Consider the following 16,027-nt stretch of genomic DNA (forward strand, 5'->3'; position numbering starts at 1 on the left):
AACGAATCGCGAATGAACCTGCTAATAATTCTAAGCAGTTGATATGCAATTTCTTCTCTTGAAGAGTCCAACGACCCCCTGTGGATGAGTTCCCACATCTGGCTCCCCATCCTTCCAAACTCGCGTCCGATTCTATTATAAGGTCTGGTTCCTCCCCAAAAATGGCTCTGCCATTCCATGCCTCTTCGTTCTTCAACCACCAAAGAATCTCGCTCTTCGAGTCTTGGTCGAGGGAAATCAAATGGGAGTAGGAGAAGGTCATTCTCAGTGATCTGGCTTTGAGTCTTTGAAGGGCTCGATAGTGTAATGGGCCCGGAAAGATCGCTTGAATTGTTGAAGAGAGAAGGCCTAGTATCTTTGCTAAGTACCTTAAGGGGAATTGGTCTAGTTTGAGTAAATTCCTGAGTTCTTTCCTCACTTTCCTTACTTTGTCCGAAGGAAGTTTCAGTTCTGCTTTTATAGTATCTACTAAGAAGCCCAGAAATTGTGTCTGTTGACTTGGGATTATACAAGATTTCTTCATGTTTATGATGAAGCCAAGATGCTGTAGGAGGCGAATTGTAAGATCTGTGTGAAGGGATACGGTTTGTTTTGATTGTGCCATAATGAGGATGTCGTCGAGATATATAATCAGTCTGACTCCCCTCTGTCTGAGCCAAGCGGTGACGGGTCGGAGAACCTTGGTAAAACACCAAGGGGCGGATGAAAGACCGAAGGGAAGGCTGCGAAACTGGAATAATTTCCCTTCCCAGAAGAACTGAAGGAATCTCTGGTGAGGTCCCCAGATAGGAATTGTTAAGTAAGCGTCCTTTAGGTCTAGTCTGGTTAACCAGTCTCTCTTCCGAAGAATGTCTCTTAGGAGGTGTATCCCTTCCATTTTGAAATGTTGGTATACTACCCATTGGTTTAACTCTTTTAAGTTTATGACGGGTCTCTGTTCTTTGTTTTTCTTCTCTACTAGAAATATATTGCTGATAAAACCTATGAAATTTGATTCTACAATCGCACCTTTGCTTAAAAGATCTCTTACTTCTTGGGAAACCAGAAGTTTGTCTGTGTGTGAGAAAGTAATTTCTCGAGGATGATTTCGGAATGGTGTATGGGTGAAGTCTATCTTGTAACCTCTCACTGTGTTTAAGACCCAAGGATCCTTGGTTACTAAATTCCAGTTGTTTGCGAATTGACGTAGTCTCCCACCCACCTTTGGAGGGATATCTGAAAGGTCTTTCAAGATTCCTACCTGATGAGAAGGAGCGTTGTCTGCGTTCTCCTCTGAAGGGACGTCCTCGACTTCTCTGTCTTTGGGGATAGAATTGTTGACTCCCGAAGTTTGAGTTATATCTCCCTCCACGGCTTCCCGTCCCCCTTGGTGTCTCTTCGGCATCAGTATTGAAGCCAGAGGAGCAAGACAAATCGATTTCAGTGTCGGATTTGTCCTCATTATTGATAATAATTGGAAGCTCAGGGCCTATATCTTGCCCACATTGGGTGCCCGAGGCACCAGTCTTGTCACCGCCTTGCAAGCGTGAAAAAGGTGCGCTGGTTTTAGCTTTTTTAAAAGCAGGTCTTTCTTTATCTCCATGCGACCTCTTTTTTGGAGCCTTACTTGCTCCTTCATTTTGTGTAGAAGTGGAAGGTCGGGACGTAATAAGGGAGAAGGATTCTAATTTTTCGTTAATTTTGTCGTCAATTGAGCCAATTACCTTCTCCACTGCTTTATTGATGAGGTCTTCCAGTCTGTCATCAATAGATGGTTGAGGAGTGGACATTATGACTATATTAAGATTAAAATTAATATTGAGTGACTAAGGATAATCCTTTTTCTTTCCCCCCCTTTTTTTTTTTTTTTTTAATTATTTAAGTCCTATCAAGGTTGGAGCAATTGGCTGCTAAATAACGAGTCTCAGGCGCTCTGGCGGATGCTCTGGCGATTAGATGATAATGCGGCAGTTGGGGAATAGATAAACTTGAATTGTTCCCAAGGCAGCAAAATGGACGCATCATTATGTTGGTGAACTGATCCCAACAAGCTAAAATGGTTGCCACGCCCGCAAACGCGAGCGTGGCTGGCCGCTAATGGTCTTTCATCTAAGTTCCGACTGCCTCAGATGCGAGAGAGACGTCTTGAAGCGGCCGGGTCGGAGGACTGTGCGGGCGCGGGAATGGAGCCTCAACGAAGGCGTGAATGGGTGTACGGGGACATTATGCGAGCTTACGAGCCTCAACGTCTACGGGGACATTAGGTGAGCTTCACGAGCGGGGAGTTGTATAAGTGCGAGCGTGATCGCCGCGAGGCTAGAAATTAAAACATAACAATAGTAACGAGCGAGCTGGGGAAACAGCGAGCGCGAGAAAAATGAACGGAAAGCAGCTAAAGGGAGACAGAAAAAACGAGTGAATCCGATCCAGAGTGGGATCGGAGGGGGAAAGGTTATCGAATAAGGGCTGATCTCTGAAGAAATACCACATTAATCTTTGAAAGAGCGCATTGTAAAGCCTTACAAGAAAGTAGATCCTAACAAGGATAGAAGGTAGAGAAAGGCAATCCAGAGAACAGTATAGGGTATTAAACTATATAAACACTTGAATAAGCACATATTTAGAGAAAACATCAGGTACAAGTTGAGGAGTACTTATCTTTCTGAGCATAATATTAGCCTCCGTATCCTTAATAAAATCCAGATTTTCTGCCCAGCAGGCTGTGAAAAATCAAAATTGTTCAGCATTGGATGTTGAGCCAAGAAGTCAGGGAAGCCAGATGCTTTCCTGTGGTGACGAGCTTACTGCCTATTAAGTGGGGGTCCAGAACATGGCTTTGCCCAAATGCCCAAGAGGGTATATGTAAGGGCTTTGTTTAATAGCAGCGGAGGTTCAGTAGGCACCTGGCCAGGCTAGAGAACCTCCTTCAGGATGTTTGCCTTTACTTCCATGATACTGCAGGTAAAGGACCTTCTCAGTCCATCACATTAAAATGGCGAAAGAAGCACTCATCTGTCACAGGAATATGGGGAGAGACAAGTTCAGTGTCTCAGGGGGTGTCTAGATCACAGTCATCCTGTAATTCTGCGTACCAATTGTCCTTCTCATATTGTGGAGCTTATTCGCCCCCTTTTTCCAAGTCATTATTGTGGGAGTCAGAACCATAAAGATGGTCTAATGTATGAGCTCTGCCGCATGGTAAAGGCAATGTGTCTGAGTCCGAGGGTTGGCTTTTGGCTGCGCTCCAGCGGGATCTAAAAGCCACCTTTGTTGAGACACCCTATAGCTCGTGGATCCTCTTCCTGGCGGTATCGGCACCAGCCCCGATGTCAAGGGAACTGGAGCATGGAGTGTCGCTGAAACCGAAGTTGGCATCGAAGCCAATGCAAAACCATGAAGTGTGTTCAAAAGGCGCAAAACAGACGTGATTCGTCGTCAAACACGCTGTTGTAGAGGGTGGATACGCCAGCAAGACCATAACTGGAGAGAACTACATATCCTTGTGTCCCAAAGAAGCACCAGAGGGAAAAAGAAGGGTGGCAAATATGTGCAACCTGGCCTTCCTAAAGGTCTTGACCTGCTTCGCTGCCACCAATGGATCCGGAATTTCCGGTTGCATCAGGACAAGATTCATATTCAGAAAAGACCGAGTGGCACAGTTTGAGAGTGACGGGACTGGGTGGATTCCTGCTTGAACTTTTTGTGCTTCTGCCATAGGAATGACTTCAGGCATGGGAACAAGATCTTCCTTTCGACTGGTCATCGTGCAGAGTCTTCCGATGTTTGGTAACCTAGAGTTTCACCTCGCTATCCCATATGGTTTTCGGGTTCATTTGGGCGCAGTCTTTGCAGGCCATGGAGTTGTTTTCCAACCACAGGCATACCTCACGGTGGATCAGTCACAGACATTTGTCTGCAGCAATCCCTACAAGGTTTAAACCCAGTTCCTATGGGAAGAGGCATATTTTCCTTGAACACTGGTAAAAAGAAAAGATTTTGGAAAAGACAAGAGGAGTAGAGCTCTGAATCCACATCTAAAGGAAGGAACTAATGTCAGTGCACCTTGGTGGCGCTTATGAGCGGCCCTGCTTGTTACTTTTGGAGTGGCATAACTTCGGAGCACAGCTGCATAAAGCCACCTACCCATACAAGAGTACTGCTTTTGACTATCCAGGTCAAGTCTGGCACATGGGGGATATATTCACAAGAACGGAATCTGCGGTTAGATATGTTCATCAGAAAAATTTGAACTGACAGATATGTAGTACATTCTCAAAACTGAATACGAGACTACATCTACTAGTCCAGCTGCAATTACTGGTCACTTCTAAAAATGCTTATAATAATGAAACACTTCAGACATCACATTAACTGGTCTATTACACAGACATGGTTAAGTAATTGGGTAAGAGTGTCAATACACATTTTTCACATCCCGTAGTAAAACAAGACTGGGTTGAACATGCATTTAGGCCACACTGGTATTTTCCAGCTACCGATTATCTTCACTCCTAAACAGAAAATCTTAGTTAAAGCAGAAAAATTGATTCTCATAACCTTTTCTCCAGGGAAGTGTGAGCAGAGTGAATTATTCAGACTCAATATTTTATGAGCTTCCCAGATGGCCTAGTAAGAAATATGCTACTTACCAGTGTGCATCTGTTCTTGGCATGTAGAGCTGCAGATCTACACACTTGTGCATAGATCCCCATCTGGTGTTGGGCCCGGATGTTTGCAGTTGTTTTTCCTCTTGGAAAGTCTTTGGAAGTCACGAGGTCGGTGACTCCTCCTTTGGATCGTATTGCGCATGGGCTTCGGCTCCATCCTCAGATTGATTTTCGCCAGCAGGGAAATGATGGAGCGTAGTAATAAACAGTGAAGATGCCCATGTGTGTTGTATCTAAATAAGATAAACTGGAACAGATAAAGGTAGCCGGGGAGGCGGGTGGGCGTGTGTAGATCTGCAGCTCTACATGCCAAGAACAGATGCACACCGGTAAGTAGCATATTCCGTTCGAGGCATATGAGCTGCAGATTACACACTTGTGCATAGATTATATAGCAGTACACACCGTTAGCGGCGACCACCCGTATCTGTTGCAGTGGTTTTAAATAATGTTTTTAGTACAGCCTGGCCCACACTAGCCTGTTGCTTAGTTTGCACATCTACACAATAGTGTTTAGTGAAAGTGTGCGGTGTTGACCATGTAGCTGCTTTGCAGATATCATCTAATGGGATGTTTCCTAGAAAAGCCATTGAAGTCCCTATTTTACGTGTAGAATGGGCTTTAGGGGGAACGGATAGAGTTCGTTTTGCTTTGTGGTAGCAAATCTGAATGCATTTGACAATCCACCTAGCTATCCCCGACTTGGAGATGGGGTTGCCCTTGTGTGGTGGACAGAAAGAGACAAACAGTTGTTTGGTCTTACGGAAAGGTTGTGTTCTCTCGATGTAGTAGAGTAAGGCTCGTTTGACATCTAGTGTGTGTAGAGCTCTTTCTGCAACAGTTTGTGGTTGCGAGAAAAATACTGGTAGTTCTACAGATTGGTTTAGGTGAAAAGGCGAAATGACTTTAGGGAGGAATTCTGGGTTGGTACAGAGAACAACTTTGTTATGGTGCATTTGTAGAAAAGGTTCTTGAATGGTAAATGCTTGTATCTCACTGACCCTTCTGAGGGAAGTGATGGCTATGTCAAAAGCGGTTTTCCAGGTTAAAAATTGGAGTTCACATTTGTGCAATGGTTTGAAGGGAGGCCCCATTAGCCTGGTGAGAACGATATTTAGGTTCCACACAGGTGAGGGTGGCACTCTGGGGGGAATTATTCTTTTAAGGCCTTCCATGAAGGCTTTAATGGCAGGTACTCTAAAGAGTGATAGATGTTGCCTGTTTTGTAAGTAAGCTGCTATAGCTGCGAGGTGCAGGCGAATGGACGTATAGGCTAGATTACACCTTTGTAGGTGGAGTCAGTAGCCTATGATGTGTTGAATAGAGACGTCTAGGGGATTGATGGTGTTGTTGTGACAATAGACAACAAAACGTTTCCACTTGGCGGCGTAGCACGCTCTAGTGCTGGGTCGCCTAGCTTTCTTAATGACGTTCATACAGTCAGGGGGAAGATTTAGATAACCGAATTCTAGGACTTCAGGAGCAAGATCGCAAGGTTGAGCTGAGCTGGGTCCGGGTGTCTGATCTCTCCATGGTTCTGGGTTAAGAGGTGAGGAGAGAGGTGCAATTTTTTGGTGCGGTATTACAGATAGTTCCAGCAGTGTGGTGTAACACGGTTGTCTGGCCCAAGTAGGAGCTACTAGGATTAGTGTTAGGGAGTGTTGCTGTAGTTTGCGCACCACTAGTGGAATGAGTGGGAGAGGCGGAAAAGCGTATGCAAATCTGCCTGACCAGTTCATCCATATCGCATTCCCTTTGGACAATGGGTGTGGATATCTGGCGGCGAAGCGGTCTATCTGTGGATGCCCCCACATCTGAAAGTACGGGTGTAGAACTTGTGGGTGGAGTTCCCACTGGTGTATTTGTTGTGTTTGTCTGCTGAGCAGATCTGCCATAGTGTTTTGGACTCCTGGAACATGCTGAGCTAGGAGAAAGATTTTCTGGGCTATGGCCCATCTCCATATGCTCTGTGCTGGCTGAGAGAGCTGTGGAGAGTTGTGCCGCCTTGTTTTTGAATATAGTACATGGCTGTCATGTTGTCTGTGCGGATTAGGACTGCCTTGCCTGAAATCTGTGTTTGAAATATTTTAGGGCTAAGAAGATTGCTAGTAACTCCAGATGGTTGATGTGGAGTAACTTTTGTTGAGGTGTCCATGTGCCCTACACGGTGAGATGTAATAGATGAGCTCCCCAGCCGGAGAGCAATGCGTCTGTGGTTAGTACTATCTGGGGAACCGGGTCCAGGAACGGTCGACGTGGGGAAAGGTTTGTGGTGGTCCACCACTGCAGAGAGCGATGGGTGCGACCGTCTACCAACACCAGATCTGTTAATTGACCCTGGGCCTGGTTCCATTGGCGCGCTAAGCACTCTTGGAGAGGACGCATCTGGAGTCTTGCGTGAGGTACTATGAAGATGCAAGAGGCCATCATCCCTATTAGTTGCATAAACACTCGAGCTGGAAGGGAGTGTTGTGCTATGAATTTTGCGCGTAGAGCATGAATGCTTGTAATCCTGGCAGGATTGGGGTAGGCTAGCGCTTTTGAGGTGTCTATGGTGGCACCGAGGTATTGTTTTATGTGGGATGGATGTAGATGGGACATTGCGTGGTTTACTGTGAAGCCAAGTTGGTGAAGAAGCTGGATGGTGGCATGCGTGTGTTGTACACACTGGCTGTATGAACTGGCTTTTATTAGCCAGTCGTCTAGGTATGGGAAGGCATGGATGTGTTGTCTCCTTAGGTGTGCTGCCACTACTGCTAGGCACTTGGAGAATACACGTGGTGCTGTTGTGACTCCGAACGGGAGTACTTTGAATTGGTAGTGTTAGCCGTCCACTACGAATCTGAGGAACTTCTCCTGTGTGCGTTGTGCACTGGAATGTGGAATTAAGCGCCTTTTAGGTCTAAAGTGGTCAGGAAGTCGTTTTGGGAAAGCAGTGGAAGTACCTGCTGAAGTGTTACCATGTGAAAATGGTCTGAGTGTATGTATTTGTTTAGGGGCCTGAGGTCTAGGATAGGCCGTAGAGTCTCATCCCTTTTTGGTATGAGAAAATATAGGGAGTAAACCCCCATATTTTGTTGGTTGGTAGGAACGTGTTCTTTCGGCCTTTTCTGTAGGAGGGAGATTACCTCCTGCTTTAGTAGTGTCAGATGTTCTTGTGACATTGGGCGTTGTCTGGGTGGGATGTTTGGGGGGTAGTTATTAGTTCTAGGCAGTAGCCTGACCGAATTATTTGTGTTACATATTTGTCTGAGGTGATGGTGGCCCAGGGAGGAAATTTTGGAGTCTGCCCCCGACCGGAGTGGGATGGTCTGGGGGGAGTGGAGGGAAGTCACTGGGTAGGTGTGCGGTGGCAGAGCGGGCGGTGTTTGTTTTGCCTCTGCCTTTGTTATTGTTGCCCCTGTAGCCGCCTCTTTGGTAGCCCTTTGTAAAGGTGGACTGGGTAGGGGCCTTATATGAAGTGGAAGCGGTGTCGGAGGAGTAGCCTCTGGATATGCTCTGAAAGGAAGAGCGGCGAAAGGAGCGCCTGGGAGTGTGTGATTGTAAAGCTCCCATGGATTTTGCCGTATCAGTGACTTTTTTCATCTTTTCTAGGGCCTCATCCACTTTGGGGCCAAACAGATGTTCCCGGTCAAAGGGATGGTTGAGGATGGAGGCCTGTACCTCCGGTTTAAAACCTGAGATTCTTAGCCAGGCATGGCGACGGAGGAGGACACTAGTATTGATGGCCCTGGAGGCTGACTCTGCTGCATCTAGGGCACAACGTATGGAGGTGTTAGTAATGGTTTTTCCCTCCTGAATCAACTTGTTGGCCCTAGGTTTGTATTTATCAGTGAGATGTTGCATTATGGCTTCTAATTAGTCATAATGGGCCCTGTCATACCTGGCTAGTAGCGCTTGTGTATTAGCGATATGCCATATGTTGGCAGCTTGGGATGCAGTACGCTTGCCTGATGCGTCCAAGAGTTTAGACTCTTTGTCAGGTGGTGGTGCTTCGCCTGAAGCTTGGGAGTTGGCCCTTTTACGTGCTGTGGACACTACCAGAGAATCTAGTGGTGCTGGCCCTCTGAGGAGGGATCTGTAGGGGCGGATTTATATTTCTTTTCAATGCGCGGGTTAATGACCCTGGCTCTGACTGGGTCTTTAAAGACCTCTGGCGCATGTTTTACAACTCCCTTGAGCATAGGCAATATGGAGGTAGTCCTATGTGTGGTGTCAAACGTATCGAGGAGGAAATCCTCCTCCACGGGGTCGGTATGGAGATCTACCCCGTGATAGTGTGCCGCCCTTTGTAGTAGATGGTTGAACCCCAGTGAGTCTTCTGGCAGGGAAGATCTGGAAGGGTTGAGATCATCCTGTGGGACGTTAGGGATGTCAGGGATATTATATCGTCCCATGGGTCTGGGGAGCCTGTGGGAGTGGAGCCCCCTGTAGGTAAACCTTGGGGCACGTCTATGTCATCATATGGATCCCCCTGATCATCATCATCTGGAGAGGGTGTTGGGGAATGATGAGGTGGGGGCGGAGATGGTGGAGGAGGGGAAGGTGGAGGAGGTGGTGGAGGTGGGGAAGGCATTCTGAAAGGAGAGGTAGCAGAGTCCTTCCTCTTTGGAGGTGGAGGCAGAGCAGGTCTATCCAGCTGTCTCTTTTTGATGGAGAGCATCAAATGTCCGGTTTTGGGATCCTTGGTTAGTGTTTTTTGTAATGGATCCGGTGTAAAAAGTTCTGGTGATGTTGGTTGGTCCGCCGGCGCCGAAGGCGTCGGGCCATTGTTTTTTTGTTTTTTTCCACGCTGGTTCGTTGTTTAGAACTATGCTTGGAAAAGTCTGATTGTTTGGTCGGCCCGAGGTGGATTTCGGCTTCGAAGTGTCGGTGCCGGTGGCCTTGTGTGTTATTGTCGGTGCCGAAGATGGTGCCCATGCGCAATGCGATCCAAAGGAGGAGTCACCGACCTCGTGACTTCCAAAGACTTTCCAAGAGGAAAAACAACTGCAAACATCCAGGCCCAACACCAGATGGCGATCTATGCACAAGTGTGTAATCTGCAGCTCATATGCCTCGAACACTTATGATACAGTAAGGCATTAATAGTCTCTTTCCAATCAAGTGAACATTTAATACTGAAATTATTTATACTTTTTCGTGGCAATTACTGTCTGTATATTTTCTTCAGAATGCTTGGATGCTCTAAACTTTAAGGCTACACACTTGTGTGAGAACATCTTATTCTTAACAACACAAAACAATATTTCCAAGGACATTGCGCTCTAATTCCCTTCAAGTTAGAATAATATTTTTGTTACTGATCGCAGAGCAGTTCTGGTTCTTCCTATTCTTCCCATTACTCAATAACAATGAAGAGTTGAGTACTGTATCTTCCCTTTCATGGCATATTTATTGTGCTTCTGCCATTGGAAGTGCATTCCACATGATGAGTGCGATTTTTGTGACCTTGGCAATAAGCCCAAAGATGTCCTCTCATTCCCTTCCATCCCTGCATCTTCAAATGCAATTGTATTGATTGAGATGGTAAATGGGCTTGACGATGCAGGTTTTCTCCACTCAAGAGGATATCACAGTAAGTCCTCTAGGAGAAATGGTATGGCTGAAATGTATTTATAAAGATAAAGCAGAGCATTAATTCCTTCCCCACTGAGCAAGTTGTTCAGAGTATTTTTCTCTGCTTTGCCAGGGCTGTGAGAAGTACTATGTTTCACCTTCATCATTTTCTTCAGGCTCACTGAACAGTTTGGACTGCCTAGTAGAGAGTAACTTGGGGCTGTGATCAACACTTACATTTTCTGGGGCAGTAAGCTCAGTGTTCACAAGTGACGGACACAGGTCTACGTGGTACATGGACACTGCCCCTCTGTCCTTACAGATAGAAGAGGAGGAGGAGGACACATTGGCACATGAGTTTGAGTAAGAGGACACAGTTGCAGAGGAACACGGGCTGGCAGAAGAGGATGTAGTGGCATAGCAGGAAGCAGCTTCGGCACAGGTTGAAGGTCCCATCGCAGAGGTTTTCTGATTGAACAGTTGTGCTACATGGGGTCTTTTCAGGTTGTGATGCAATCTCTCATGGACTCTTTGTTTAGTGTCCAGCCTCGTGTAATGCAAATCAATCCGTACAATCATGTCATCCTGTTTAGAAAAAGAGAATAGGGTAAAATGATGAGACGTAACCAAAAAGTATTAGCTAATAGTAGAAAATGCATCAAGGAAAAGTCCATAACAATAGTCCTTATTAAAATTCTACACTGCAAAGCCAGGTCTAAGAAATATATAAACGTAGTGTTACTAAAAAAACACCTAGAAATAGACCGTTTTAAAATGAAACAACCCTATGAACTGGCAGATTTACAAGAACTGACCCATCTCTGCATATCAGCAGAGATGCGTCAGTTAATTTGCGTCACACAAAACAAACCCTCGCGCCACCCTGGATGCGTCTCATTTACAATGCGGCGCACTCTTGGGACAAGGATTGACAGATGCGTGACGCATCTGTTGCCGTAAAGGCAACGCACTAATGGAGTCGTGTCGCAAGCACAACGCAACTCCAGCAATACTCAGGAATGTCTATTCCTATTATGCTGCGTCACTCCTTACGCCTGCTTCAAGCACGCATAAGGTTTTGACGCAGTGGCGTCCTAGAAGTGACGCAGTGAAATATTGTGGATTTCACTGCGTCACTTTTACAAGGCTTTCTTACGTCGGAACACCCACCATGAATACATTATACCTCATGCAGGTATAATGTAGCGCAGGGCTTTACAAAGTGACGCATCTCCCTAGATGTGTCACGTTGTAAATGTGACGCAACATGGCGTATTGTTTACAACGTCGCTGCATCACAAAAGTGACACAACATGGCGTAAAAGTGTCACAAGGGGCTTGTACATCTGCCCCTGGGTATCTCCTCTATTTGCTATACCGACAGGAGTGCTTTTGTCATCCCAGGTAGTTTGCGAAAAAGGGAACATTTTAGAGCAGTTTATGTTTAGTCTAAAATAATAAATTACAAATTGTGGGTAAATACCCTAGCTGAAGAATTATTTTTATAGTTAAGTACCTTTTCATTTGCTAGAAAGGTGATAGTCCCTAGATTAAAAGCCTTACATAAAAACCACACTATGTAACATCAATGCTCCTACTGAAACAGACTTGTGAGAGATGTCTGTCTATTTGTGTTGGTATCAGAATTCTTAAATAAAGTAGGTGAATTTATGGACTGATTCAAATAAAAGTCTGGAACTACCTTTATTAGGAAAAAAGGAAGAGTCCTTGCCACTATGAAAAAGTGTTCCTCTCATGACAGGACCTGAATTGTTAGAACTGTACTGGCATGCATCAATGTATATATATGTGGTTGGTGCACAGAAACAAATAGGTTTCATGGAGACATGATACAAATTGTCTGTAGGAAATCGTGTAAGACTGTGTTAGCACATTAAAGTCAGTTCTATGGGCTTTGCAGACGCTTGACTAAATGTTTTTGATTATACACTCTGTTCATACCTTAGTCTTGTTATTGCAATAACTAACAGTACAACTACAAATGTGACTTTGTTTAAGTACATGGGGTTGTTTTTAAAATTGACAGGTAAAGGAGTGTGTAGAACAGACAGAATGTTTTGCTGGTTTGCTCTGAAATCTAACCTCCATAAGTGCCTCTGAGTTTTGAAAATTGTCTAAATGCAACATCTTCGCAGACACCAGTAATACTTAAAATTACAGATAAATGAAAGTTGAAACAAAATATCAATGTGAAACAGCAACTCTTTCACCTGGCTATTACAATTGAGAATATGTTCACAGATTTATATTCATAGATTAGGAAAATCAGAAAGTATTCTAAACAGTTCTGTGAATAATGCAAAGTAAAATTAACTGATTTTTAATAGAAAAGGAGGCCTACACAGTTGTTTTATTACAGAGGATGAAACTATATCAAAATATTTAATGGAAGTATATATGTAGCTTATGCATGAGAAGTCCTTGCTTAATTTGCTTGCCTGACAGGCCAACATGCACAGTGTTAAAATACTCCATGCAAGATGCAATTATTGTGTCAAGAAGGTCCCCTTTTTAAGAAAAAAAGCTCCCTTTTTGTTCTCTCTGGCACATGGCGGAAGCGGATAAAGGATTCGAAATGTGTGCTAGTGGCTTAGCAGGCCATCATGGCGGATGTATGCTGAGAGAGCTCCGTCCAGCCAGCTTTTCATCCTACATTTCTCCTGGTTCCTCTGACCCCCAAATGATCCTGGATGAGTCTCCACAGCGCTGACTTACCCTAGCAGGCGCCCGATGTGCGTCTGCGGCGCCTAAGCAGGTTATCGCCGGCGAGATCGCGCCGTGTGTGAGACGCGGCCTGGTTGCTGTGGAGGAGCCGGGGTTTTGCGTGGTCCTCTCCGGAGGTGCCGAGTGCCTCTCTGGGTCCCGCCCGCAGGCGGAGTCGACTGCCTGGTGAGCCTGAAGACTGTGGGGGACAGCAGCGTTGACGGGACAATTGTCAGCAGTCCTGTTACCTCGCAGTGGGACCGGCGGCGAGACGGCAAGAGATCGGACGGTGGCCGATTCGGGCCGTGCTGGTGAGGAGAGTTGCAGCGAGGCCCGGCGCAGCGGTGGCGGTCTGGACCCCTGACCGGCGGAGCGCGTCTCAGCGGTGGGCGCCTCCGTGAGGACGAGACCAGTGACATGGGTATTGGGGCAGCATACGAGGGAACCTTCCCCCCCCCCCCCACCTGGGGCTGCAGTGTGGGATCGGCGGCACTGCCGGGCCGCGTGGGGGAAGACTATGTGATTGGTTTTGGGCCCCTCCCTTTTCTCGAGCGCTCGCGGTGGTGGCCTGCAAGACCCTGGCCCCCCGCCTGAGTGTGTGGTGGATCACCCATGAGGCCCTGGAGACGTTGTGGGGAGGCGGAGGCGGAATCTGGTGTGGGCTGCCCCATCTTGGCTCTGCAAAACGGCCTGAGCGGGGTCAGAGAGAGTGACACGGCGGTCAAGTCGGGCCGCACAGGTGAAGAGAGCGGGGGTGCATCGAGCGCTCTAGCCCATGGTGGAGTCTCTTGGTGTAGGTGAAGGGACGACTCATCGTGACAGCTCCCCCATACGCAGGGCAGTAACAGGGGATTGGCGGCACAGTCGGGCTGCGGAGGGAGTGACTGGGTGCTCTGTTGTCCCGCCGTGGGGACGCCAGCATTAGTGGCCAACTGGTCCGCAGAGCCCTAGAAGTTGGTTATTGCTGCAATCAGTTGAGGCACTCAGCCTGGGACATGCTTGGGTCCCCCTTTCCCCATCATCTCGCAAGCATACTACCATTGGCGGTTGATCGGACCGCGTGCATATTTTGGGGGGACCCTGGTGGACTCGGGCTCTGGGGGCGATTCACCGGCCCTGGTGCAGCTGCAGCCCTCATAGACGCCTATCGAGGATTCTAATCGAAATGTGTGGGCCCGCCTAGAGGAGGACCTTTGTGTGTGAACCTGACCCAGCTCTTCCCGGGTCTGCCGGGGACCTCAGAGGCAGCTATGACGAGGGATAAGAGTGGCAGCGGCTCGACCAAGCATGGGCCCATTGACCAATTCACCAGACTGGGTGCAGCGGCTGGCGCTACCGGGGGTCAACCGGAGTCTGTTCCAGACAACGCAGCCCTCATCGCGGCTGTCACCCAATCTAGGGACATGCTAGATGCCAAAATTGGGGCAGTGGGGTCGGACGTCATGCTGCTGCGGCAGGACCTGCACAATGCAGTGTCCCGTATCACCGAAACTGAAACCCGCATCTCGGGAGTAGAAGACGATGTTGCAATCCTAAAGCAGAAAATGGCGAATATGGAGATGGCTCAGAAGGGTCTGGCACTCCGTGTCGAAGATGCAGAGGGGCGCGCCCGATGTAATAACCTAAGATTTGTAAGATTTCCGGAGGGCTGTTTAGAGGGTAATATGGAACGCTTCCTCACGCGGTGGCTGGAAAGTTGGCTTCCCCCAGAAGCTATGTCAGGGTGCTTTGTCGTGGAGCGGGTCCACAGAGCCCTCATGCAGAAAAAACCGCCGGGGGCCAGTGATAGCAAAGCTCCTGAACTATCATGACCGAGATGCCATACTGAAGCAGGCCCGGGCCAAGGAACCACTGCTCTATGACAATGTGCGCATCTTAATTTTTCCTGACTACACGCGACAGGTGCAACAACAGCGCCAATCGTTCATGGCCACGAAGGCCCGTCTGAGAGAACTCAAGCTTCCATACGCCCTCTTGTTTCCCGCTCGCCTGCGGGTGGTATACCGATCCCGCACCCACTTCTTTGACACCCTGGAGGAAGTCTTCAGATGGACAGATGAAACAGTACGAGTGCGAGCGCACACGCCGCCCAGGAGGGAATCCGATAACTCCTCCAGTGAGGTGGCCAAGAGGGGTCCCCCGGGACAGCAGCGGAGGGACACTAGACTGTCACGATCCCGGAGGCGCTCCTTGGCCTGCGGGGCCTCCTCGTGGGGGGCCCGACTCCTGGGTGCAAGGCTTTGAAACCCTGACATTCGAGGTGGATATAGTGCTGTGGAGAGCCCTCTGGTTCAACATGTACTCTGACGCATACTGGTTGGGGGAATCCTAATGTGGGCTGGAACTCTGCCAGTCTCGTGCTGGTCGGGGTCATGTCCGAGGACCATGGGCTGTAAGTTGGGGATCCATTGGTTGGAGCGGTACTTGTTCCCCCGTTGGGGATCGGGACCTAGCCCTGCCGCGACAGATACTTCAGTGTTCTTGAGGTATGGGGTGGGGGGTTTGTTGGGGGAGTGTTGTTTGAGGTTCCGAGTCACATTTCTGCTTTGGGTCCGCTATTCTATGCACACACGTCGCCACAGTCTTCTAACGGTGCTGCAGGACAATTCCCTTCCCTAGTGTGCTACATAGAGATCAGGCGACCACGGGTGTCCTTCGCATTATAAGCTGGAGCGTACGCGGGGCTTTAGACAAAATTAAACGTGGGGCTATACTACATCAGGCAAAGAGGGCTAGGGCCGATATTCTTATGTTGCAGGAGACACACCTCATCGGGACGAAGTCACTCTGCTTGCAGAGGTGTGGATTTCAGCAAGTCTTTCATGCGGGGTTCACGAGGGGCTCCAGGGGAGTGGCGATTCTGGTTCACCGCAGGGTCCCTTATATACATGCGCAACAGTGGACCGACACACAGGGACGGTACCTGTTCATCCGGGGCAAGATTGGGGAGGACCCCTTGGTTCTAGGCTGTGTATATGCTCCCCCCCCTTACAGTGGACTCTCGTGGAGCGGTTACATGCCTTATGGGCGGATATGCCTGATGTGCTCTCCGTGGTGGGCGGGGACTGGAACGATGTTATGGAGTTAGCCAGGGACAA

General features: G+C 47.9%; 1 protein-coding gene across 3 annotated transcripts in view; it reads right to left on the minus strand.

The window, feature by feature from the left end:
• Positions 1–10,022: 10,022 nt before the first annotated feature.
• Positions 10,023–16,027, minus strand: part of LOC146859938 (mucosa-associated lymphoid tissue lymphoma translocation protein 1-like) — a 1,299,471-nt gene continuing 1,293,466 nt past the window's right edge. For all 3 annotated transcript variants that reach the window (XM_085643681.1, XM_085643683.1, XM_085643682.1), the window contains one exon: positions 10,023–10,790. In XM_085643681.1, coding sequence (XP_085499807.1) covers positions 10,353–10,790 — 438 coding nt within the window. In that variant the 3' untranslated portion in view covers positions 10,023–10,352. The remainder of the gene's footprint in view (positions 10,791–16,027) is intronic.

This window comes from Triturus cristatus, chromosome 3_1 (genome assembly GCF_964204655.1).
Source record: "Triturus cristatus chromosome 3_1, aTriCri1.1, whole genome shotgun sequence".
Taxonomy (NCBI): Eukaryota; Metazoa; Chordata; class Amphibia; order Caudata; family Salamandridae; genus Triturus; species Triturus cristatus.